This window comes from Benincasa hispida, chromosome 11 (genome assembly GCF_009727055.1).
Source record: "Benincasa hispida cultivar B227 chromosome 11, ASM972705v1, whole genome shotgun sequence".
Classification (NCBI taxonomy): Eukaryota; Viridiplantae; Streptophyta; class Magnoliopsida; order Cucurbitales; family Cucurbitaceae; genus Benincasa; species Benincasa hispida.
In genome coordinates, this window is record NC_052359.1 from 32,583,300 (window position 1) to 32,610,556 (window position 27,257).

Here is a 27,257-nt window from a genome sequence, read left to right on the forward strand (position 1 = left end):
TTTTTTTTAAATTTTAAATAAAAAAAATCAATGAAATCTTACCTTTATCTAAAAGAAAGTGGTATTCCTGGTTTTCATTATGTTACTGCACATTATGTACTTTGTTTTAAAGCTTAAACCTTTTAAATAGAAATCGAAGGTTCTATTCTTCTTATTTAATATTTCTCTATTATTATTATTTTTGTAATAGAAACATTTAATTGATGAATGACTAAATGGGAAAACTCAACACCAAAAGGTGATACAATTAAAGCCTCGAATTGGAGATTATATAAGATAAGCTGAAGTGAGTTGAAGGGTGCTCAGTTTTAATTTCTCTATTATTATTATTATTATTAGTTCTTATGTTTTTAAGTACAAAATTTGCCCCCATATATTAGGTTTATATTTCTTGCCTTGACAAACTGTCCTGTCCCTTTCTTTTACTCAAATTTGGCAAGAATTTACTTTTTGAATTTAATTTTGTAGTGCCGTTGAGGACGAGAGCCTCTGTAAGGAAATATTTGAGGAGTACATTGAACAACTGAAAGAACATGCAAAAGAAAATGAAAATAAGCGAAAGGAGGAAAAGGTATTCAGCTACTTTCTATTTTGAATCTTTTAATTTATACACAATGCAATTGAATTTTTGATGTAGCCTAAGTAGCCTCAAGGATTGATCCTCCAAGAATCAAGATTGTAAATCTTTTATTAGAATGAATAATGTGTTTCATACAAGAGGGGAAATTTCCTATTTATAGAGTTTTACTACAAGTGGGGTAAAAAGGGAATTATTCTAGAACATATCTAATTATCCAATTAACCTCTGTTCTTCTTCTATCAGTTTTTATATAAAGCTGTTAGTTATTGTTTTTTTCAAAACAGAAACATAATTTTTTATTGATGTAATGAAAAGAGTATAATGCTCAAAATACAATGAAACAAAAGAGCAAAAATACATGAAACATATCTCAACTAGGTTGACACATCCATAGCACCCTCGTCACATCCCTATACAAATGAAATCCTCTTGAGTATCTCGTTAAAATGATTACATAGAGAAAATAAAAGCATTCCAATTAAGACAAAAAGTAATTAACAAAAGACATTAGCAGTGGAAATATGATCTTTTTTGCATAATATATCTTTCCTTTTGGTTTCATATTTGAACTAAAACTTCTCTCTTCGATAAATTGCCTTTACTTATCTTTTAACTTAATACTCTTGCCTTCACCCATGGACTTTGAGTCTCACATAAGACTTTACTACTTTCGAGAAGGTTTTATTCTAAAATGAATCTGTAGTACTTTCATACATATATTTGTTCCATATCTTCCGATTTGTTAATACATCGGTGATTCTTTTACCTGCTTGAAAGAAAATGGAAAAAGTAGAGTTTGTTTTTTTAAGTGTTGGTATAATTTAAGTTTACTTTTAACCATCAACATTAAGATTTTTGAGTTGATTGGTGATTGAACTCCTACAATGTTATTTCTTCCTCTGTTACAGTTGATTTCTACTTATTGGGTCTTCCTACAAATTTTCAAGCCCATAAGTGAGGGGGTGTTAAAATATTGATATTGTTTAATTTACTGTAACCTATCTGCTTAAACTTTTGGGCTGATTGGTGTTTTGTTTTTTTTGTTTATGTGTGTGTGGGGTAAATTACAGTATGTTTTTCTCCCTGATTGTGAAGTTGGCCATGAACAATTTGAGTTTCTTCGGAACCTATATGCATTATCATTTAATAAAAAAAGTCAATTTTCCTTATGAAGTTTTTTCTCCAATTTGATAGGCAAGAAAAGGAAAAGAGAGAGAAGAAAGAGAAAGAAGGAAGGAGAGACACAGAAAAGGTGAAAGAGAAAAAGAGGATCACTTCAAGAAAGATGGAGTAGACAATGAAAATGTTGATGTTTTGGATACCCTTGAATCAAAAGAGAATAGGCGACTGGAGAAAGAACGTAGTAAGAAGCAAAGGAAGAGGCGATATAGTGACGAGGAATATTCGGATGAAGATGAAACAGGTTATGATCGATCCAAGAAATCCCAATCGCATAAAGACCGGAAGAAGTCTAGGCGGGTACGTTATCTTTTCCATCTGAAATGGTTGATTTCTCATTCCCCTACATTATACTTATTTTATTTTTCTCTAAATATCAATGACATAATTCTATGCTCCCCTCTTGTCTTGCTGTGTGGGCTTGCATTTGGTTTTGTAGCATGGATCTGCTCACGAGTCAGATGGTGAAAGCAGACATAGAAGGCACAAGAAAGATCATCGAAATGGTTCATATAAGAATTTTGATCATGAGGAGCTTGAGGATGGTGAATGTGGCGACGATGGGGCAAGTAGGTAGTTTTTAACTCTTATACTGACTATTAGTGGGATTTTTGTTAACCTATATTGTTTGATGATGTTCAAATCCTTTCTTGGCTTCGGATTAATTTATTGTTAATAAGCTGTCTCTGTTGGTCATAGACTTTTATGCCTGGATTTTTGTTTTGAAGATAGCAGACCCTCTTTATTTGAAGAAAAAAGGTTGGGAACTAGAGCAGGATGGTACACTTAAAACCAACTTAAAGAAGAAAATTGCTTCTCTTCTTTTTTATTGGCTCTTTCCCTGCCCTTGCTCACTACAAACTTGGTGGGATGTCTACTTGGAGACGGCCTTTTTCCATTTTTTTCCTCCTTTCTTTCTTTCTTTCTTCTAAGACTAATTTGTAAAAGCTGAGGAGGAATAGTTAAACCAGCTAAAGTGTTTGAACAAACTCTCAAAAGCTATCAACATTGGGGGTGAAGGATTCAAAGATTTGAATATCTGACCTCTTGGTTGAGGATACCTTAATTACTTGAGATAGACAAAAATCCTTGATGATACTGTTCTTGTTCTAATGTTCACTCATTTTGCAATAAATATTAAATCCTTCACTTCTTAAGGAGGAAGTTCTCTGGAATTTGCATTTTCAGTCCACCAGTATCACTACCTTGGATAACCTCTCTAGATTTCCTTCATTGACTGGAAAAAACGAAGTTTAAAGTCAAATATGAACTTTCCTTCCTCACATGGTTACAAACTATCATTCAACATTTATTAAAGGTAGACAAAAATCCTTGATGCATCGCTTGTTGCTAACGAGCTTGTGAACAATTGAAAAAAAAGGTTATCTTATCAAACTTGATCTTGAGAAAGCATTTGATAAAGTGGATTGGACTTTCTCTTGACGACATTTTTGAAACCAAAGGGTTTTGGTCCCCTATGGAGGAAATGAATCAAGGTTGTGTATTTCTCTCCTCACCTCAAATTTGTAGGTGACACTCTACTATATTTATCTCACGAAATTAGAGCGATCCAATGTTTTAAAAAGCCCTCTCGGGCATGCATCTAGGCTCAAGGTGTAGGTTTGGTGCCACGCCTTGAAAAGGTGAGACTCATAAATTAAGGCGCACCTCAGGCGCACACCTTTTATGAAGTCTTAAAGCCCTGGGCCTTGAGGCCTTTTCATTACTTTTAAAATATTGTAATAATTGAGGTTTTTTCTTCTTTATTAACTAAAAAAAAAAAAAAATCAAATTTACTAAGCTTAAATGCAAAACTTCTTGTGTTTAGGGATCTTATTTTTCATATTTCCACTTCAACTATACTCTCTCTTTTCTATGTATTACTTTTATATATAGTGCCCCTCACAAAGAAAAGCCCGCACTTTCTTTTGGGCTTTGCACTTATGCCCCATAAGACTATTGCGCTTTATTGCGTCTTGAGCTTTAAAAAACATTGGAGCGATACATAATGCTTTTGATGCAGTTCAAGCTTGAGGGAGCTTTGGGTCTAAACATCAAACCTCAGATTAGAAATTGTTGGCATTAAGACTGAGATAATACCTTCCAATCCATCGCTGCAGTTAGGGGGGTGGTCAAACACTTACCAAGTGTTCCTAAAGGCAACCCCGAAAACATCTCTTTTTTGGGCTCTAATTGTTGGAAAAAAATTAAAAAAAATTTAAAAATTTCAAAAATTTCAAAAAGAGAAGACAAAAAAAAAAAAAAAAAAAAAAAAGGAATTGAAATTTCTCATATATCTAAGGGTAGAAGATTAGCTCCTCTCCAAGCTGCACTATCCAACCTTCCTACTTAGTACCTACTACTTTTTCGGAATGCCAACAAAGGTTGCTAATATAATCAAAAGACATTTTCAGAACTTCCTTTGGGGAGGGGTAACGTTGAGGGTACCTATAAAGCATCTTCTTATATAATGGAATGAAGTCCTCTTTCCCAATGAAAAAGGCAAGTTTGGTCTCCATATTAGCTATTGATGCTAAATGTAAGGCCTCCTATTATTCATCAATATGTAAGGAAGGGCAAGAAGGGGAAATCACCTGAGGGGAAAATAGCACACTTGAGGTACGTGTTCTCTGTTATTGAGGTGGGAACTGTCGGAAGGAGTTACAAGAAGAGTTTGGCAAGTCTGTAATGAGGGTGGAATATCTTGAGGCTGAAGTTTCAGCAAGAGGAGAGGGGCACTCTCGAATACGCCATTATCTGTTCTTATTTCATTTTAAGCAATTTTACTTTTCTGCTATTATTGTGATATTGTAGCTTGTTCTTAGTACTTGTAATTGAGGAGATTGAAACTATTTGTTGAATCAATATATCTGGAAACCAGGTTGTAATTTCCTCTGTTTTCTATTTTGCTTGTTGGGATCTTCTGAGTGCAGGAATAGTCTCGAGATACCTCACACTAAACTTTGTTCACAGCCCCTTAATAACCTCCTTGGAAGTGGAAATGAGGGTACAACTGACTTTTGGCATGATTCTTGGGCATGTAATATGGATAGACCCTTGGCTCTTTGTTCCCCACTCTTTTCGGTCTCCTATAAGAAGGTGTCTATGGTAAAAGACCTTTGGCTAGAAGAATTGGCCTTTTGGGAATTGGATTTCAGAATATTTTTGAAAGACGAGGATGTATCGGAATTAGCTGAATTAAGCCTTCTATTATCAAACGTTTGCTTTTGATGTTTGATGATGAAATTATGGTTGCCAACAAGGTTTTGTTTTGTTCTTGCTCAAAAGCCTTGATCATTGGGCCGTGAGCACTCCCATCTCTTTACTAAAGCTATTTGGCATGATGAATACCCTAAGAAAGTTAAATTCTTTCATTTGGGAGCTTTCTCACATGGCCATTTAACTCTTAACGATAGTGCTCTATAGTTGAAATGTCCATAGGACTGAGATGGGGTTGACTTGCTTGTTTCCGCCCCCATTCAATTCCGTATTGCCACAAAATTTTCTATTTAATTTCGTGGAGATTAGGACAGAGAATCTCCGTGGAGAATTTGTGGGGATTGGTTTCCCCACAGAGAATTATTCTCTGTTTAAGAAAAAATCAATTAAAACATGTTTTTAGAAAGTTTTCAATTAAATAGTTAATTTTACACTATGAATTCATATTTACACGGTTAATTACTTAAAAAAAATCTTAAGCCTCTAAAATGAAATAAAATAAATGTCATAGGAAGTTTTTTAATTATCCATACATAAACTAATATATATGTATATTTTAAACAACGATGATAAATAAACAGAGCAGGGAACGGTCGTCGAAACTTCTTTACCCACTTCCTGCCCCATTCTCGGTCTAAATGGGAATTCCCCATCCAATGGGGGGTGGGTCCTTGCAAGTCAGAAAATGGACATCTCTACTTGGGAGGTGTCTCCTCCATGGCGCTCTCTCCCCAAGTTGGTGTATCCTATGGAAAAACAGTATGGATACTGAGTTTCACATTTTCATTCAGTACTCTTCTTGTTCATAGTTATTGGAGCAATTTACATATATAGCCTTCAGCTGATCGGTGGTGCTCTCAAATGACCCATATTCTCTTCTCATTTTGGGTTACTATCCCCCTTCAAGGAAAAGGTGATCCTTTGAAAGAATTTCGTTTGTGCTTTTTTGTGGTCGGTATGGATTGGAAGAATCTGGAGGACGTTTGATTTAAATGAAAAGGAGTATCCATTTTTCTTTGCTAGCGTTGTTTTTCTTCTCTTTTGTCCAATTAGAGAAGTCTTTAATAGCTCCTTTTGATTGAGACTTTCTTTTCTCCTCTTTCTTTCGTAATTTTCATACATCATGAAATTGTTTCTAACAAAAAAAAAAAAAAAAAAAAAGGAAAAGAAAAGAAAAGAAAAAGAATTCAAATATAAACCTTCAAGGCAATTTGGTTGTATACTGTGGAGTCTGAATTAAGTTTGTTATATTAGAGATTGAGAATAAGTAGGAGTAAACACTATCATGAATTGGCCTAGTGGTAATTAGAAACATGACCTTGATAAAGGGTTAAGAGATCATGAGTTTAATCTATGGTGTCCACGTATTTAAGATTTAAGATCCTATAGTTTTCTTGACACCCAAATGTTGTAGGCTGTTGGTTATCCCATGTGATTAATTGAGGTATGCTTAAGTTGGCCTAGACACTCACAAATATTCTTTAGAAAAAAGAGATAATAAGTGAGGAGTCCTAAAACCAAATGTGGTGAGCTATTTGTGAATTTTTTATCATTACCCATATTATCAGATAGATCAAACTCTAACATCTTTTAGAGATATCAGCCACAAAATCTTATGTGGTATAAACACTGTAGAGATCTAACTGTATTTGCGACTGTGAGAATTGAGAAGAGAAGCCCGTGAAGATCAAGGGAAATAAAGAAGAGAGATGAATGAAATATGAACGGTTGACTTTAAGAGGCAAATATCATAGAGAGTTGACCACATAATGATCCTTTTCATCTCTTCCCCTTATTGCTTCTACTTTTTCTCTGTCCTTGCCCACAATTTTTTATTATTTGTCATTCAAAAAGAAAGTAATGGTTCATAGCTCTCTCACGTACACATTTATTATGAAAACATGAATTCTTGAAATTTTTTATCTGGCTATTGAATATGATAGTTTACAAAGTTGGTGGCTTAGAAAGTCTTTATTTTGAAATTTTAGCATGGGCTCACAAATGCATGCTTTCGGCGAATAATTTTGCTAGGATATAAAGTTCTGGCTCCCTTTTTATTGTGTAAAAGTCGTCAGTTATTTGAGTAAGTACCACCTACAAGAACTAGTCTAAGTTTTATTTCCCTATTTTTCTGGGAAGTTTATGTACTGTTAGGAGCAACATTCCTAGAATCGGGTCAAACTATAATTGTTCAAGTTGATTCATTAGTTATGAAACGACGCTGGATTAGCTAGATTTTGTGGGTTAAGTATTTTATTTGTATGTTGATGAATTAACTTGTAAGATTTTATTGACATAAGATAACTTGTCTTGTCAAGACATTATTAATCTCCTTAAAGGTTGGATGTTTAAATTCCTTCATCCTAGTTGAAGTCATGATGAGAAAGAAACTTGCAAGGTTTGGATGATTAAATAAAGATTTGACCAATAATAGTAAGTGGTGGCTATAGTCTCCAAGCTGACCTTTTCCACTACACCCTCAAGAAAGAGATATCATTATTAGGGAAATCCAAATCATTTTAGAGGACCTACCCACATAAGAATCATTGAAACACCACTATGTTTTGCAATTTTTGGATGCCTATAAGAGAGGCATGCATATTTGTAATCATTACATCATTGTGCTTTCTTAGTTTTGTTTCCCACATATGCACCTTGTTGTAATAGATTCCCTCTCCAACCTAACTCTCTAATATGAAATAGAAAAAGAACTTAGGGGTAGCTGGATCGTACATATCTTTGTGTAATCCACCCAATCACCAAATTAAAATTTACGAAAATATCGAAGTATCGTTAGTTTTTTTTAACTAGGTTACAAAAGAGAGTAGCATAATGTTAGTTAGACCTAATTATTGTCTTGTCACATATATCTTTTAGTTTAGGAAATAAGATGGTAGAGATATGAATCTCAAATATTTGGAGAGAGAGGACTTAGGAGCCTCATAAACCATTGAATATGTTTAGTTTGACGCAATGAAACAAAACTTAAAACATAAATAAATCTAATATCGTGACTAAAAAAATTAAGCTAACAAATTAGAGTTATTTTAATTCTACAATAAATTAGTTTGATAACATGGTTCCAAGTAATGTTACAAGAATTTGAACTCAATGAATTTGCTGCAATATCATGTTATATGGTTGCTAGACCAACGAGATTGAAATTGTTACAATTTTATTTAAATAGAAAGGTTACAAATTTAATATTTTCTATTCTTTACGCTCCTTGTTAATGAAATTTGAGGCCCAAACTAAAATTAACAAGTAGATAACACCACTATTACATATCAATATTTATTTCCACAATATCATAGTAAATTACCACTTGATTCAAAATTTTAGATAAATAAATAAATAAATAAATAAATAAATTATAAATTATTTTAAATGACAACTATTAAAAATATTTACAACTAATAGCAAAATATCATATTCTATCTGTGATAGATAGTGATAGATTACTATATGTGTCTATCTGTATCATGATAGACAGATAGTAGTCTATTGCTATCTATCGTAGTCTATCATAGATAAATCGTGATAACTATTATTTGTCAATATTTTGGTTCATTTTCTTATATTTGAAAATAATCTTAAATAAATCATTCAAAATTTAATTTCCAAGTTTAGTAATCTTGTTAAAAACATTTGCTATGATTTTTACAAACATTTGAATTCTTAAACAAAGTTAAAAAAATTCATTTTATTAATTAATTAATTTTTTAAGTTTTCAAAATTTCCGCTATGTTTTTTTAATACAATGGGTAGGAAGCTGATAACGAAACAAACAAAATTACAAGTAAAAATATTGTTTATAAGCTTAAATTTTAAAAAGAAAAAACATTGAATAGATCTAACTTTTAGGTTGGTTATTGTATTTAGTAAATCATTAAAATTTATAAAGCTACTTAAAAATCTATTTTTTTCTGTGTAATAAACTTTGAGCTCTAAATTTTGTGACCTAAAAGGTCATTGACTTATTCGGTATTTTTTTAAAATTCACCACTCAAGTTACTTTTATATCTAACCATAATTTTTAAAAACCGTTGAATGTGTCATCATAAACTTGTCAGATACACAATTAAAAACTTAGAGACTTATGTGATAAATCTAAAATTTGGAGATCTATGTGATAAAAATATAAAACTCCATAGACTAAACTCATAGTAAATAGACTAATTATGTAAAATCCACATTAGGAAGCATATACTATCTTATCCCCACTCAAAAAAAAAAAAAAAAAAAAAAAAAAAAAAAAAAAAAAGAAAAAAAAAGAAAAAAAAAAAAAAAAAAAAAGAAAAAAAGCATAGACAAAATTGAGACGACACATCGATTGTGGCATGTGAAGTTGTAAAATGAAGCCACAAGCATGGTCCGACACATAGTCACGAGAATAGCCGTTGACAAACGCGTTCTTCTTTTTTTAAACCCTCTCCTAATTATTATTTCTTTCCACACAACTTTATATTTAACTTTAAACATTACAAATGATTAAATACAATTTTAAGAGAAAAACTCATGTTAATAACAAATCCATGCTGCTTACTTTTGTCTTGAACTTCCAATTTTGCCCTTCCACAATGCCTTTATATTCATCAACACAGTCCTTCCTCTTCCCAATCTCTCTCTCATATGGCTTCCAAACTTTTCACCTCCATCCTCACATTTTTCTTCCTTTTCCTCTTCTTTTCCTTCTCGTCGAGGGCCACTGTTGCTGCTCGGCCCGTGCCCGGTTTTTCAAACGCTTTTCCCGAGACTTCTCGAGATGGGGTATGTAAATTTATCAGCAATTTCTCTTGTTAATATCTGGTTTTAAAAAGAAAAAAAAAGTGAACTTTTTTTACTTTGGGTTGTAGTTGAAGGTTGTGGATGATGTTTTGGAGGAGGAGAGTTGTGATGAAATTGGAGAAGAATATTGCTTGATGAGGAAAACTCTTGCAGCCCATGTTGATTATATCTACACAGATGATCAGAAGCCATGAGATTATTTGCACCTTTGATTTTCACTTTTTTGTTTTTGTTTTTTTCCCCATTGTACATTCTCACCAATAATAGATTTAAGGGAATTAAAATGAAAATGTGACAAAGGAAGAGATTCTTTCCTAGCTTTCTCTTCATTTTTGGAAAAATTGATGTCAATTTTGTTTAATTAGTGTGACTAATGGTTAATTTAATATATTCCTAGTAAAAAAAAAACATAGGATCACGATAGGGAAATTATTTCAAATGGTAAAACTGTTGAAAATATTTACAAGATATAACAAAATTTTTAGAACTATCAATGATAAACGTTGATAGACACTGATAGAAGTCTATCACTGTTTATCAACGTCTATCATTGATAGTTTTAAAATTTTGTTATATTTTGTAAATATTTTAGTTCATTTTTCTATATATAAAAACAACCCGTCACGATATCCTAATTATGTATTACTATGTAAAATTGTTATCATTATATTTGATCAACCTACTATGATAGTTATTTCTAAGTATTCACCGTAGATTAAAAAAAAAAAACTTATTGATATGTCGAGAAGACATTAATATTCAGTTGTGTGTAACCAATAAATATATGAATTTGTTGGGCAATATGAAAATAGAAAATTATAGATTTTTATAAGAGAGTGTGTTTGTTGGTTTACCCAACGTTAATGAATGAATATTTGTTTTTTCTTAAAAGACATAACTCAATGGGGTTGTTTGAGATGCTGAGATGATATAGGATGTGGGAAGTTTTGATGTTTAGAGAGTTCTGATCAAGTATGATTGAATATGTTCAAGTATTGAGATGATATATGATACACGGAAGGAAAATGACAGTGAGATACAAAACACGTTCCAAGAATGGGTCCATTAACAATTAAAATCGGGGAGATAGGATAATAAACCTTCAAACACTGAGACTTTGAATAACCATGAATAGTTTGTAAATATGTGACTTTCTTATTAGTTTCATGTACATAGAAAACACAAAGAAGAATATCAAAGTGAACTTGGCTTAGTGATATTAATATGACATTCATCCCTAGAAGTTGAAGGTTCAATCTTCTATCTCACAATTGTTCATGACACCTAAAACATTATAGAGAGACTAAAATTGTTTTAAAAAAATATGGATTCGTTGAGTTCAGATTAGTTATTTTCATTGTTGTTTAATTTTTTTTTTTACATATTATGTGAGGTTCATTTTTTTTCCAAATGGAATAATATAAATTTATATTGCTCTCGGACGAGGAGTTAATACTCTCATTATTCTTTTGTTTTCCTCTTTTTAAGTTCAAGAAATGAATAGGTTAGCTTGGAAGTTGCAGAAAGTTTTTTTCCTTTATTATTTCTTAGATGATTTTCGTGTGTAGGCTTCTCTTTTCAGAGTGGATAAAAATTAACAAATAATTGTATCAATTTAAATTATGACTTTTATCAATATATCAATTAATATTCTATTTCAGATTTAAATAAATAATGGGTGATTAATTTATTTCTAACCTATTATCCTTATTTTAAATTTTAATAGATGACTAGTCATCGAAAATGCTCATACCAATATTTTTTTTTATTGTTCTTGAGGTACTTTTATTGGCAAAGTTAAACCACCTCGAGTTTTTTTTTTTAAGTTTTTCCTATTTTTTTAGATTTTTTTTAAAAGTATTTTTTTCGGAAATGTAGATAACCAGTATAATTAAATGTTCAAAATTATATATATTTGAAATTACAGATGTCAGACATCTTTAGATATTATGTTTGTTTTATAGGAATGTTTTTGAAGATATATGGGAATACTTGGATAATTGTGTTTGTTTTGTGGGATTTCTACCGGGAATGCCTTAAATTTACACCATGTTCCAAAAATGTTCTTCCGACTATTCATTAATTAATAATTAATTTAATATAAGTTGAATTTATATAACATATTTGTTTTTTGTTTGATTTTTTTTTTTAAAAATTAATATAGTTTCATTATTTTATTTGTTGTTTTTCTCAACAAAATAGTATAGATTAATTTAAATTTTTTATAAAATAAATNTATATATATATATATATTGCTGGATTTTATGTCCTAAAACTCGTAGTTTATAAATTAATAAACACATTCTATTTTGTTTTTCGATAAAATTGTTATTGAAATTGTAATCTTGAATCCAATAAACTAAAGTCATGAGGCTATTTAATGTAATTTGAACTTTATATAGTGACATAAATGTGGGTCAAGTTCAAATATATAGCCAAAATGGTCTATAGTATATGAATGAGGTTGGGCGCCTTATTCTGGGGACACTATGGATGTGGTCCATTTTGTAGTTAGTACAAACGATGTGATCTTAAATCGTTCATGTGGAGACATGGAAGTGGGGGCATCCCATGTAAAGAGTTTACATAAGACTGAACTATGAAATAGTCACTTTTTACGTTCTAAACGCCGTTTTATGTATAAAACTGACTATTTCGTTAATTGATGACCTAAGTAACTTAATCTTAATCCTGAGCTAACTATGAACTCCCGTTCACTCGAAATTATCCTTAGATCTACATAGATGAGGGCAACTCATTATCACTGGCCCAATAAACCTCCCATTTCAGGGGTAAGATCAGGTGGATAGTTGGGAACATAGGGTGCAAGACATAATTCACTCCTACCCGTTATAGGGATAGTAGATAGGTTGTTCCCTTTAGTACTAAATCCAGGTCTTGAACAAGGGGCCCCACCCTCTCCTTGGCCCGAGAGGGGTTCGGTTTATAGGTTTGACCTTAAACTAATTGTTCAATAGAGGATCAATGGAACTTAAGGAATAAGATGTAGTCTTGGGGGTAAAATGGTTTTTTTGACCCAGCTAATACCACGAACAACCTATGAAGGATTAACTTACTAATCATGGTTATATTATATGGACACAAATATATCTATAGTAAGGGGAGTACAACTACGAGACTATAGTGGAATGACCCGTGAGTTAACAAATGTTGATTAGCTCAGTCTAAAAAGTATAACCAGCTAATCTCGGATCGTTGGAGCCCATGATCTATAGGTCCATTAGGTTCCCCTACTAGTTCATATGGAATAAACTTAGAACAATATGATACAATAATTCGAATTATTTGAATTAGGTGAAGAGAGAGAAACCGACAAGTATATGTGATATAGTGGTCGATTTTTCAGTTTAGAGACAACTTTAATATTTAAATGTGATTTAAATATAAAAAATTACATTCATATTCGGAAGCTCGGAAATAATGGAAATGGTCAAAGATGTAAAAAGTTAAAGAGCTAACTTTTGACTTTGAAAAGTCAAACTTTGACTGACCTTATATTCAAATGTGATTTGAATTTCGAGAAAATGAATGCGGGTTCATGCTCGGGAGGTCAAAATTAGTCAACACGGAAAAAATCATAAAAAGTCAAAATGTTGACTTTTCGGTCAAAGTTTGACTTTGACAAAATGACTATTTCGCCTTTTGCCTAAAGTTAGTGGGAAAATCCAAACTTTTGTTGGATAATTCCTCTAATAAAATAGTGGGCTAAGTGTTGGCTTATAGTGGAGACATTAAGTCTACTTAGATAGTGGATTCTAGGTATTGGATTTTTATAGATTTGTTTCATGCAATTGTTGCATGGTTTTTTCTATAAATTTGGACTTTCAATTTGGATTAAAGACTTTTTCCAATTTTGCCAAAATAGTTTTCAAAATTGGGCTGAAAAATAAAAACCCAAACCCAACCCAAAATCTATCTTCTAATTCCATCTCTTTCTCTCTCTCAGGTTATTCATCCATCAGGTCCCACAACCCGGTTCTGAGTCCAGAGGATAGTAGGTCAGCTTTAGTGGTGGTCCGTTTGTGTTCGGGTGGAGATGAAAATGTTTCGGGAGCTTCAAAGGTAATTTCTTCAAAAAAACCCTAATTAATTAAGTAGGGTTGTTATTTTCCTTTTAATTAAAAGCAATTAGAGTGTAATTAGATCCTTATTCCACTACGTTTATCCTGTGTTCCAATTCCTATAATTATAATATATATATATATATATATATATATATATATATATATTATATAAAAAAGAAGGGTTTTAAAAAAGTAAAAAAAGAAGACCTTAAAACGATTTTAGAACCCATGGTTTCAGGAGAATCCAAACTTTCAAGATGCCCTCCGTAAATCTCCACAATGCAAGAATATCTATATTAGTGGTAAATCCACATGCTCACTCTATATGAATCTTGAATTCCCATGAAAAACAACCCTTAAACCTTTTCATAATGCCTATTTTCTCTTAAATCACATCCTTTTGTTTTGTATGTACCTTTTGTGCCTTTTCTTTTTTTCTTTCGTTTTTTTTTTCTCTTTTTATTTTAACATTCTTGTCCTTGTATCCTTCTAATTTTTTTTCTGTATCGTTTCTATTTTTTCTTTTATGGTGCCTCTAAGCTTTTTTTTTGTTCCTTATTTTTTTTTTCTTTTATGGTGCCTCTAAGCTTTTCTTTGTTCCTTATTTTTTTCACCAATAAAGGATTGGTGAAAACTAATACACACAACTGCATATATATACATGGTTTAAACCAACCAGTCTACATTTTATGCTCTATAGATTTTTCAACCATTGGGCAATCGCACGTGTCCTCAATGAGTATAATTAAATTAACATATAAGTTTTTAAACCTTTTTAAAATAATTAAAATTCTCTTATTGTTCATATTGTGTTCAAATTATGTTTGTACATGTTATGTTTTTTTTTTTTTTTTTTTTTTTTTTTTTTTTTTTTTTTTTTTTTTCCTGTTTTGAGTAGAAAAATATGGAGTATGTGATTTGAACATCTAACCTCTTGGGATCATATTTTATGATGTACCAGGGGCCGATCCTCATAAATTGGTATGAATCAAAGCAAATGGTTGAGTTGCATGAGAATTGGATAAAATAAAAGATAACTTATGGGACTACAAATTTACCAACCTCACAAAAAGATTTCGTGTCATTATCTTGAATAGAAGCTTTATATAATTAGTCTGGAAATCGTATCAATGTTAATATTGTAGAATTAAAGGCTGTTTGGCATAGGAGATTGGGTCACCCATCGACCCAAACTTTAGAATTCCTAATTAAACAATGTAATCTGCCAGCTAAATATAATGAAGAATCTGGTTTTTGTGAGTCATGTCAGCTTGGAAAATCTCATGCCCTACCTTTTTCTCTTTTCTAATCGTTTAGCTCGCACCTGCACGATCGTTTAGCTCGCCCAGCCATCGTTTAATAAATCTGTATTTACTTAACGACTTCGTGAGTTTCTTTTTGAGGAGAGAAAACTCAAAAATCCTTTTCAAACTTTTGTAAAAACTTCTTTTCAAAATAGGAAACCACTTTCCTTTTAAAATCATGGTTACCATGATCCAATAACCACCCACTATTTTGGTTATTTAAAAGAAAAAGTATTAATTATCTAATAATTAATATTATTATAAACATAAATGATAACCAACTTATCATACTATATTTATAACCTATAGTTTTAATATTTTATCTTATGAAATATATAAACCATAGTTATTTTTCTATTCCATAGTACTTAATGTAAATCTAATTTACATTAATTCTCCACTAGATGTATCTTATACATCATAACGATTATATCATATATAATCAAAATACCTCACGTCAATTTGAACATTTCAAATCAACACCAAGAATTGATCCTCAACAGAATCCAAGCTACCAAGGGACCTCATGGACCTATAACTCCAAAGCTCCAACGGTACGTGAATAATTGACTAAACTTTTTAGTCACGAGATCCACAATCCGTTAACTGTCAGACACTCCACTAAAGATCGACAGGTGAGCTCTTCTCACTACAGATATATTATGTGTCCATCTTAATTAATCAATAGTGCAACAACCCTTCACAGATCGCTCGTAAGTACAGCTGGGCCAATAATCGTTATGCCCTTGTAGTTATATCTGTCTCTTTAAGTACCACTGATTCCTCTAATGAACATAAATCATAGTCCTACTATGACTGAGTCTTCTCTTTCAAAGAGAAATTGTGGCCACTATGTTCAAGCCCCAGAATTAGCCCTTCAGGGAGCAATCTCTCTACTTATCCCTGCTTCGGGAAAGGAGTGAATTCCATCTTGTGGATTGAGTCCCAACTCCCAGATCAGACAAGTCCCCAAAAAGATAGGCATGTTGAGTTGGCAATCTGGCCACTCTCACCCATACTAATCAAAGGACCGCTCTCAAAGGCAGGAGTTCACAAAACACCCAGGATTGAGGTCGTGTCACCTATGGTCGTTTAGGTGAGATGCAAGTCTCTAGTATCAACGACGTTATATATAGAGTCTAGTCATCTCGTGGTCCAGGGTAATATCAAAATCTATATATAATAGGACACCCCCGCTCCACGTCTCCACACGAATGGTCAGGATCTACCATTGTAGTAGTTTACAAACACTTGCAAACCTCTACAAAGGGTGTATTGAGTTCACAGATTAGGTATCCCACCTTAATCCTTATACTACAGACTGATTTAGGTTATCATTAAGACATGATCCACTTGTATATCACATATACATGGTTAAGTTCATATAAATACCATGGAGCTTTGTTTATTGATATGAGTAATGCAGAAAAAAATTAAATAACACTTATTTTATTCATTGAACAATGTGTATCTTTACAAAACAATGAGACTCCGGAAGAATTAGGACATCAATCCCAACAATCTCCCACTTGTCCTAATGACTCGAGAGACTAATGTACAATACAATAAAAATGTATAATATACCCCCAGTATCATCTCCCACTTGCCTGAGACAAGATGCCGCATGTCCTGCAGGCCCAGACTTTCCAGGCGACCCTCGAATACTTTAGTCATGAGGACCTTTGTAAAGGGATCAACAACGTTGTATTCAGTAAGGATTAGATCCTTAGCTCTATACATAAGCATGTAGACTCTTGTTCTCTGAAGATACTCGAGGATCGTCTTAACTGCCGTCCAGTGATCAACATCCTCCATTGCTTTCTTAGAAGACAATGAATCCTCGACCCAATCATTCATAATGACGTTTTGGGTTTCAGTCAAACCCATGTAGTGATCCGGTGGGTTCATAACCCTTCCACTACGTCGAGGCAGTCTCAACTCTTGAGCTGGTTGACTAGAAGTTTTCGACCTCAATAACTCTTGTTGATCTGTCGACCTGTTCAACAACTCTTGTTGAACCCTCAGCAATCTCAGTCTCACTTGAGATCTCACGTAAAACGAGCTTACTTCATGGCTTATGATCCCTTATGTGATCTTCTTCCAAGAAGATAACATTAGTGGAAACAAAAACTTTGTTCTCACTTGGATCATAGAAGTATCCTCCTCTCGTTTCCTTGGAGTAGCCCACAAAGAGGCAAACCTTCGAACGCGGTTCCAACTTCTTTGAGTTAGTCGCTAGCACATGTGCCGGACAGCCCCAAATCCTGAAGTGGCGTAAAATACCTTTACGACCTCTCCAGAACTCAAAAGGTGTTTTAGAAGGAACGTTGTTCAGGATATAACATGCAGTCTGCACTGCATAACCCCAAAACGAGTCTGAAAGATGAGCATAACTCATCATAGACCAAACCATGTCCAAGGTCCTGTTTCTCCTTTCTGATATACCATTCTGCTGAGGTGTACTAGAGGTCGAGAGTTGGGACACAATCTCATGTTCTATCATATAGTTAGTCTTCACAACGATCAAATCGTAGTGTTTTTATCTTCTTACCTAACAAGTTTTCAACTTCAGCTTTACACTCCTTGAACTTGTCAAGGGATTCAGACTTACATTGCATTAGGAATAGATACCCAAACCTTGAATAATCATCTATAAAAGAGATAAAATATTCATACCCACCTCGAGCTTTAACATTCATTGGACCACAAAGGTCTGAATGTGCAAGCTCCAAGGCTTCCTTGGCTCTGTAACCTTTTCCAGTAAAAGGTCGTTTGGTCATCTTGCCTTCAAGGCATGATTCACATACCGGCAAGGAGTTTTCTTCTAAAATCTTTAGAAGTCTACTTTTCACCAACTTTTCAATTCTATTGAGGTTGATGTGACCTAACCTTAGATGCCAAAGATGGGAGTTTTCCTTTGGGGAAACTTTTGGTCTTTTAGCTGTTATTGCCGTACTGAACATTTCAGTGTTAAATAAGGCTTTTATGACTAACGGCCTTAGTACATATAAGTTATTTTCCATTGAACTAGAACCAATCTCCATTCCATTCTTGAAAATAAACACTTTATTCTTAGAAAAGAAGACGGCATAACCTTGTTCAATGAGACAAGAAACCGAGATTAAGTTCCTCTTAATATGAGGAACTACAAAAACACTATCCAGTAATAGATAACGTTTCTTGTCAACAAATAACTTCAGCCTCCCTACAACAATAGCTGAAACAACCTCACCATTACCGACTCGAAGAGTCATCTCTCCTTGTGATAACGTTTGCCAGGAACTAAATCCTTGGTAAGAGGAACTGACATGATTGGTAGCACCTGAATTAAGGATCCAGGCGTAATCATCATTCTCTACCAGACATGTCTCCAAGACCAATAAATCATATTTACTGTCTTCTCTCCTCTTTTGGAGAGTAGTGGGATCGAGGTCGTTTGCCACGAAATTCATTTCACACGATTCTTTCCACTGTAAGTGGATCAGTCATTTTTAAAAGCTTTAAACGGAATTACTAACGAGTTGCTGAAAAGAAAAACACATTGACCTACGTTAAGTTTTAAGCAAATACCCGTTGTAAAACAAAACAACATCCAATAAGGTTTGAGCAAAACTAACATGAACCTTGTGTGACATCTAGTTTCGCAATGAGGCTTCAAAGGTTTAGGACAAAAGCCGCCGAAGGGAGGTCAGTTATCCCTCCTCTGAATTGAGAAGTTCTCAACCAGTCATTAATACTAGAACAACTATTGTTCCTATAACGACTAGCCATCATTGATTTGGTCAAGAGATCATTAACTTACTTAACAATCTCTTGTAAGTGTGACCCACCATTTTAAGCCCATGAGGTCCGTCCCAAAAGGCCAATCTGAAGGGAAAAAATCTGATTGGGGAAAAACCTAAAGTGACCCTATCCATTTCTGGAGTTCACCTTGATATTGACCAACTGCATAAAACCCATCCAAAAGGGGCCGCTCCGGAGGCGACACGAGGGCGTATAGAATGATCTCACGGTGTGAACCAATGACAGAGACCATAGGACGTGTTGGCACACACCCTTCACCCACTTACTATAAATACTCTCTTCGTCCACCTTGATATTGACTCATGCAAACACCATCCGAAGGGGGATGCATCCTAGGGCATCTCGAGGCTAAGCATGAATCCATGGTGTGAACATACAAGGAGAAACGTGAGTGGAATCATAGACATATCTGATACACCTCCTCTTCCCATTGAGTATTTTATAACCTAGGGTTTAGCTTACTTAGAAAAAACACGGCTAATGATTTTAACTAAGTGTCTTTTAGGTTTTCCCAAGAGTAACATTTACCTTGGATAGTTGAACAACTTTTGGTCATCATCCATTAAACTCTTTAACGGGGTCTTTGACCAAAACGTCGCATGCTTGTTGAAAATCTATCTAATTCACTTTTCCAGGTAGGTTCCCAGGTAGGGGTGTTATGTTTCCGTCAACTTAAGAACCCCAGCCTAGCCAGAACCCGCCTTAGACAAAAGGTCCCTTATAGATAGGTNGGTGTTATGTTTCCGTCAACTTAAGAACCCCAGCCTAGCCAGAACCCGCCTTAGACAAAAGGTCCCTTATAGATAGGTTTACAACAAATTTAATCTTTTATTCCAACCAATTTAATCCTATTCAACCGATTTTAAAAGATTAATCTAGGTTACAAAACTATTTAGAACCATTTGAACTTAGGTCTATCTCAAACCAATTTTAAAACCCTTTTAAAAAAATTGAGTTCATCCTAAGTCTGCATGCAACTCTGAATATTGATTTTAGAACTAATTTCCTTTATAACACTTATAAACGGAAACAACCACCACAGTGCGAGGCTAACACATGCAAGGCATTTATAACGATTATAAACTGCCTAAGTGTCATGCTCAATGTATTGTCCATTCATTGCTACTTCTTTTATATAACACTTATACAAAACGACAATGAAACAAGCAAAACATGCTTCCATTCACCCTTAGACTATAACGATTATAATAAAAGGATGATGCATGATAATGCTCAATGCATGAAAAATGTAACTCTTATATTTCATGATGCATGCACATGCTTTCAAGTAATTTCTTCATGCAAGATTATAGCATTTATAATACATGATGCATGAATAATTGCACAACATAAGGTGGGTTTTCAACTATATGACAAACACTTTGACATATAAGTACCATACATCACATCTATAAGCTATAAAAGTTGATGAACTGAGTAAAATTGCCTTAAAATACAAAAAGGAGAGCTAATTATTACAAAGACAAGGAGTCTCCGGTTCAAACAGGCGAACCGGGTCTTAAACCACTCAATAAAGCATCACTTCTCCAACCATCCATCGTGTACTAAGCACCCCCCGATCGTCTACACGATAAAACAAACTCTTTGTTGTATCACTTACCAGTGCTCCAAAGCTAAACAATCTTTCAACGTTTATTATACGACCATCTAGAAAAATCCAAACGATAGTTTAGTTACTACTACACGATCGTGTACCTTTACAAAGCGATGAAGCCTGAAGTACACGATCGCTTAGCGCGCTTCGTTCTGTGCCTACCTTCCGCGATCGTCTAAGCGACTACGATACTGCTAAGTACTATCGCCTAAGCGATCGCTTAGCTAGCGTCTCTGTATCGTATAGGTAGAAACTAAGCGATGAAGCTTGCTAACTACGTGATCGTCTAACACGCGTCTTCTACTAAACGACAAGCATCGTATGCTCTCACTACGATTGCCTACCTCCAGCGCCTACGCGATCACACAACCAATGCTACGCGATATAGTAAACGATTTACCCTATCGCTTAGCATTAGCTAAACGATTGATTAGAAAATACTATACGATCGTCTAGAACGAAAAATCTAAACGATCTCTTAGTAAAATCCCTACGATCGTTTACCTGAGGCTACACAATCCGACCAAAGCTTGATCTTCTTCTTCATTGAGAACTGGATCGTCATGCGTCGAAGCTTCATCATGAACGACTCGACGAACTCGAACTGTTCGAATTACAGACTCGATTGCAAAGTTAATTTCGCCTAAAAACGCAGGGGCCTTTACAATTAACACTTTGTAATACCGAAAGCTTTAACAAAAAGGCAACTTAAACCCGAAACGTTCATAAAAAAAATCCACAAATGTAGAAAACGGTTAACCATAAATGCAGAAACCCACCGCGATTGTAAAACACGTTCAATTTAGATCTGTAATTTGGAATATCAGAAAACTTGGCTCTGATACCAATTGAAGGAAATCAGAATTGAGATTTTTGTGAGCAACGGAAACAAGACTATTCCAAATTACAATCATGAATCAACAATACATTTATAGTCGACTTCAAACAAACAGTTATGCAAATAATATAGAGAAATTACAGCATGAATAATACAAATGAATTTAAAGTCAAACCCTACGCACATCGACAGAAACGTCTCCACGCTTCGATGCCCACGGTCGCTCGAACAACATCAACCTCGAACGCCCGATCTACACGACCGCAACAACGCACGAACACTTCGCGCTCGTCCTCAATGATCTCCTCTGCAACACTAACGAACACCGCACTCGTCCTCAGCGACATGAACGACCTCCACAGAACCACGAACGGCCTCTAAAAAACCTCGACAGTGTCGAGTTTGAGTCCTGACACTACCAACAAGGCGACCTTGGTATTCTCGATGTGAGAATCCAGAGGGTGGGCTCTGTCGGACTTGGTATGAAGCAGGCGAACGGAGGAAACAACGATCCGCGTACACGACTGGGCAAGTAGGAGAAGTCGGAGACCTATCGTATATGTTGATGCTAACTCGTTTAGATAAAACTATGCGATCGTCTAGCAAAAGCTATACGATCGTTTAGCTCGGTCTGTCGCTCAAAACTCTACACGATCGTTTACCTTGGGCCAGCGATCGTCTAGCAAAACTACGTAATCGTTTAGTAAACATTACATGATCGTTTAGCTTGTACCTGCATGATGGCTTAGCTCGCCCAGCCGTTTTAGTAAACTGTATTTACTTGACAACTTTGTGAGTTTCTTTTCGCGGAAGAGAAAACTCAAAAATCCGTTCCAACTTTTCCAAATATTTCTTTTCAAAATAGGAAACCATTTCCTTTTAAACTCACGGTTACCATGATCAATAACCACCCACTACTTTGGTTATTAAAAGAAAAAGTATTAATTATCTATAATAATATTATTATAAAAAAATGATAATCAACTTATCATACTATATTATAACCTATAGTTTTAATATTTCATCTCATGAAACATATAAACCATAGTTCTTTTTCTATTCCATGGTACTTAATATAAATCTCATTTACATTAATCCTCCACTAGATGTATCTTATACATCATACCGATTATATCATATATAATCAAAATACCTCTTGTCAATTTGAACATTTGAAATCAACACCAAGAAATGATCCTCAATAGAATCCAAGCTACCAACGGTACGCAAACGGTACGCAAATAACTGACTAAACTCTTTAGTCAGTGGATCCACCATCCGTGAACTGCCAAGTACTCCACTATAGACCGACAATTGAACTCTCCTCACTACAGATATATTATATGTCCATCTTAACCAATCAACAGTGTGACAACCCTTCACAGATCGCTTGTAAGTACAGCTGGGCCAATAACCGTTATGCCCCTGTAGTTACATCTGTCTCCTTAAGTACCACTGATCCCTCTAATGAACATAAATCATAGTCCTACTATGACCGAGTCTTCTCTTCTAAAGAGAAGCCATGGCCATATGTTCAAGCCCCGGAATCAGCCTTTAAGGGAGTATCTCTCTACTTATCCCTTCTTTGGGAAAGGAGTGAATTCCATCTTGTGGATTGAGTTCCTAACTCTCAAATCAGACAAGTCCCAAAAAAAGTAGGCATGTTGAGTTGGTAATCTTTCCACTCTCACCCATACTAATCAAATAACCTCCCTCAAAGGCAGAAGTTCACAAAACACTCAGGATTGAGGTCATGCCACCTATGGTCGTTTAGGTAAGATGCTAGTCTCTAGTATCAACGACGTTATATACAGAGTTTAGTCATCTTGTGGTCCAGGTCCTATACAAACTCTTTGTAATGGACACCCCCGTTCCACGTCTCCACACGAATGGTCAGGATATACCATCTGTAGTAGTTTACAACACTTGCAAACCTCTACAAAGCAGGCCGTATCCGTAGTGTCACCAGAATCAAGTATCCCACCTTAATCCTTATACTATAGACCGATTTAGGTTATCACTTAAGGCATGGTCCACTTGTATATCATATATACATGCTTAAGTTCACATAAGATAACCAAGGAGCTTTGTTTATTGGATATGAGTAAATTCCAGAATTAAATAACACTTGTTTTATTCATTGAACAATGTGTATCTTTACAAAACAACGAGATTCCGGGAGAATTAGGACATCAATCCCAACAGTATGTCCCCTACACGAATGATCAGGATCAGATCATCTGTGACAAGTCACAATGCTTGTGACCACCTTGATATTGACCTACCCGAATACTATCCTTTAGGGGGACACTCCCAGGGTGTCACATGGTCGAGGATAGATCTCACGTTGTGGATAATAAGGGAGAAACACGAAAGGTTTAAATGAAGTATCATATGCCTCAAATACCTCCCACTGAATGTTCTACCTAGGGGTTTATTAACCTAGACAATCCGGCTACTGATTATAATCTAGGTCATTTATTAAGTCTGCACAAAAACATCTTTTGTTTTTGAAATAAAACAAATTCAAGTAGTCACATTAAACTCTTTATAGACTATCCTTAACTTGCATGCATGTATCAAATCTATCTAATTCACCTTTCCAGGTAGGTTCCCAGGTAGGGGTGTTCCATTTCCGTCACGTTAAATACCCCAACCCAGATAGAACCGTCTTAGACAAAAGGTCCCTTATAGATAGATTTGCTACACTTTAACCTTTTATTATTGATTTTAGTTTTAATTTCATTTTATAACCTTTATAAAAGAAATAACTAAAACATACATTGCCACATAACGAGATATTTATAACACTTATAAATATAATGCTAAATAAATAATACATACATAAATATCTCTTATATTATATGATGCATGAGCACACACTTACGTAATTTAAATCATGCTTCTCTAAATCATAACACTCATAATAGAGAGATGATGCATGACCAATGCATAACCTAAGGTGAGATTTATCTATAAGTGCATACTATATGACATAAAAAAAATATACATCGCATGTATAAAACCACAGATCAATGGACCGAGATGAACCAACATAAAACCAGAATGAAAATTCTATCTATTACATTATTCCACCGAGTAAACTGGTTCACAAGCGAACCGGTCTTGAACCGTCGGGCGAAGCTCTCATCGTTTAGTAAAGGCCTCCAGATAAACGATTGTGTAGCGCACACTAGATGATAGCGCGAAAGCTAAACGATCGCATAGACGACAACGAGGCTGCGAAGCCTGATCGTCTAGAAGATCGCTTAACACGCGAATGGTAAACGATTTACCATGCATTTACTTTACGATCGTATAGTTAGTAACTAAGTGATGAGGTTTGCTGAGTTATACGATCATCTAGTGCGCACGCATGTTAAACGACAACCGAGCATCTGATACTCAGCGATCGTCTACCTCATCTTCTACACGACTCGACCAACGGTTGATCGTCTTCTTCCACGAAGAACAACAACCCTTGCTTCAAACTTCTTCACGAACGACTCAAGACTCAAATTAACTTTGAAATTACAGACTCGATAGCAATTAATTGTGCCCAAAATACAGGGTTCTTTACAATTATCTGAAAAATTTAACAAACCGAGGTTAAATCCCAGAAAACTCCATTAATCCACACATCCACAAACGATTTAACAATTTAACAATTAAGCGGTCGTCTAAACGATCGTGTAGGAAAAGCTAAGCGATCGTCTATACGATCGTTTAGTAAAGCTCGGGCACTAAACGATCGTTTAGTACAAGGCGTGCACGGGTGTAAGCGTTAAGCGATCGTTTAGCACTATTGTATAGGCCCTGATTTAACTAAGCGATGACACATATAAACGCTATCTCTTATGCAAAACACACCGTGAGCTATTTAAGCGTCCTAAAACGATTCTTTACCTTACTCATCCGTTACAAAAACAGAAGAGACGCCAGCCAATTATCCCATAATTGTCCAATTAATAAATAATAAATATAATCTCATTATATTCATAACTTAATTCCATTCCGTTTCAAAAGAAAATTAATTCTTGCCATTAATTTCCAATTTGAATAATTTCACGCCAACAATTAAATTCCCGTAGTTACACTTGAAGTCCAAAATTCAAGAAATGCCCTCCAATTAATAACAATTATTGAAATTTCAAATAATAAAGTTACTGAAATTACGTTATTACTAAAAAAATGTGCGGAGTGTTACATAATAATACTACGTTAAAGTACCTAAATTGGTTCTCATAACAAGATTGATAAATGATGTCAAATATCAAGAACAACCAATAAAAATAATCCAATATGAACAATTAATTTCAAGAACAAAAATTGTAATTAATTTCGAGCAATAAAATATAATAACAAATTAATTGCAACATTAAAGAGGAGAGGGATAGAGAAATTGACACCAAGAATTTTATAGTGGTTCGATACAAACAGCTTACATCCAATTCCCAAGCTCCTCTTGAGTATGTCACTACGAACTTGACTTTTTCCGTGGCTTAAAGTCGAATTGCTACAACGTTCTTTTTTCGGGAGTAAGAACGAATCTGATATCCTTTCCATGGTTGAGGATTAAACCATTGCAACAATTCTTTTTCCGGGGTCAAGAACAACCCTTACAAAATGTTTGTAAACATAAAGGGCACAATTACAACTCTCTTAATAGAGTGGATTTACAAATTGTATCACTCAATGAATCAATTCTCACAACATAAAATCTCTCTCAAGAACAAAATGAAAAGAAGAAAATTGAAGCTTGAAGAGAGAAACAATGGAGGCTTAATGAGTTATGGAGGATTGAAAATGAAAAAAATATTATGTTAATTTAGAGAAGAAGATGTGTTTAAATAGATAAGAAAATTTTTTGAAACCACATTTAATTAGAGTCATTGGATCTTGGAAAAGAAAAATCAATAGTGAAGATTTTGAACCCAACTAGCCAGCCGTTAGACAAAGACAAAAAATAATATAATAATATATATCTTTTAAAATCATTTCGTTTAAAACCTAACAAAAACTACATGGCCTCCATATGTGTCCAAAACTAGCCGTTAGACACAAACATAAAATAATATTATATTCATTTTCCTTTTAAATTCATTTTCTTTTTAAAACAATCCAAAGATCAAAAGCCCACCATGTGTCACTCATCCATTGCTCCAAGTGGCACCTTTCCATTTGTCCACTATGATGAGAAAACTTATGTCACGTCATTAGCTCGGGATTTTTCCGTTAAGCTTATTTTGCCTATATCTTCTTTGTATGAGATCTGATTTGGGCGATTCAAATTGCGTTGGAATTCTTGTTTCGAGCTTTACGCAATAGACACTTAAACTGTCAATAAATAAAAGTAGGTTTGTTATCATAAAAAATTTATTAATTAAAATTAATTAATTTGAGGTTAAGGGCCAAAAAGCCAACAATCTCCCCCTTGATGATTGTTGAAGGAGAAATTTTGGACCATTCACAAGTTGTCACATCATTTACTAAATTAATGACCAAATTCCAAATCATCAAATTTGGGACCAATTAGGAGTAGACATGTGTCTCGAATTGAAGTTGAAGACAAAGTCCAATGACGTCACGTGGTTTCATTGTGATCGTTGAATCAGATAAGATTAATTTGGCCCAATTTGAAATTATTATTTGGGTTAAAATTCAACTATGCCCAAAAATATGTTGAATTTTATACCCGAATATCAAATCAGACCCAAAAACCAATTAATTGGGCCCAAAGGTCACGCCCATGGACCAACCTAGCCCGAACCCATGGGCTAACTAGGCTGAAGCCAATGAAGCCCATCAGAGAGCCCTATAAATAGAGGTACTCTACTCATTTCAA

The 27,257-nt window shown here is 34.3% G+C and overlaps 1 protein-coding gene across 13 annotated transcripts in view; it reads left to right on the plus strand.

Annotated features, from left to right (window-relative positions):
- Positions 1-13,797, plus strand: part of LOC120091408 (pre-mRNA-processing protein 40A-like) — a 36,252-nt gene extending 22,455 nt beyond the window's left edge. For 5 of the 13 annotated variants that reach the window (XM_039049417.1, XM_039049418.1, XM_039049425.1 and 2 more), the window contains 4 exons: positions 469-571; positions 1,775-2,059; positions 2,199-2,332; positions 4,693-5,005. In XM_039049417.1, the coding sequence (XP_038905345.1) occupies positions 469-571; positions 1,775-2,059; positions 2,199-2,332; positions 4,693-4,990 (820 nt within the window). In that variant the 3' untranslated portion in view covers positions 4,991-5,005. Of the gene's footprint in view, positions 1-468; positions 572-1,774; positions 2,060-2,198; positions 2,333-2,487; positions 4,035-4,692; positions 5,006-5,559; positions 6,151-9,681; positions 9,749-9,834; positions 10,074-13,733 lie in introns of those variants that run through there. The other 8 variants (XM_039049420.1, XM_039049427.1, XM_039049419.1 and 5 more) reach the window with 8 other exon arrangements.
- Positions 13,798-27,257: the final 13,460 nt, after the last annotated feature.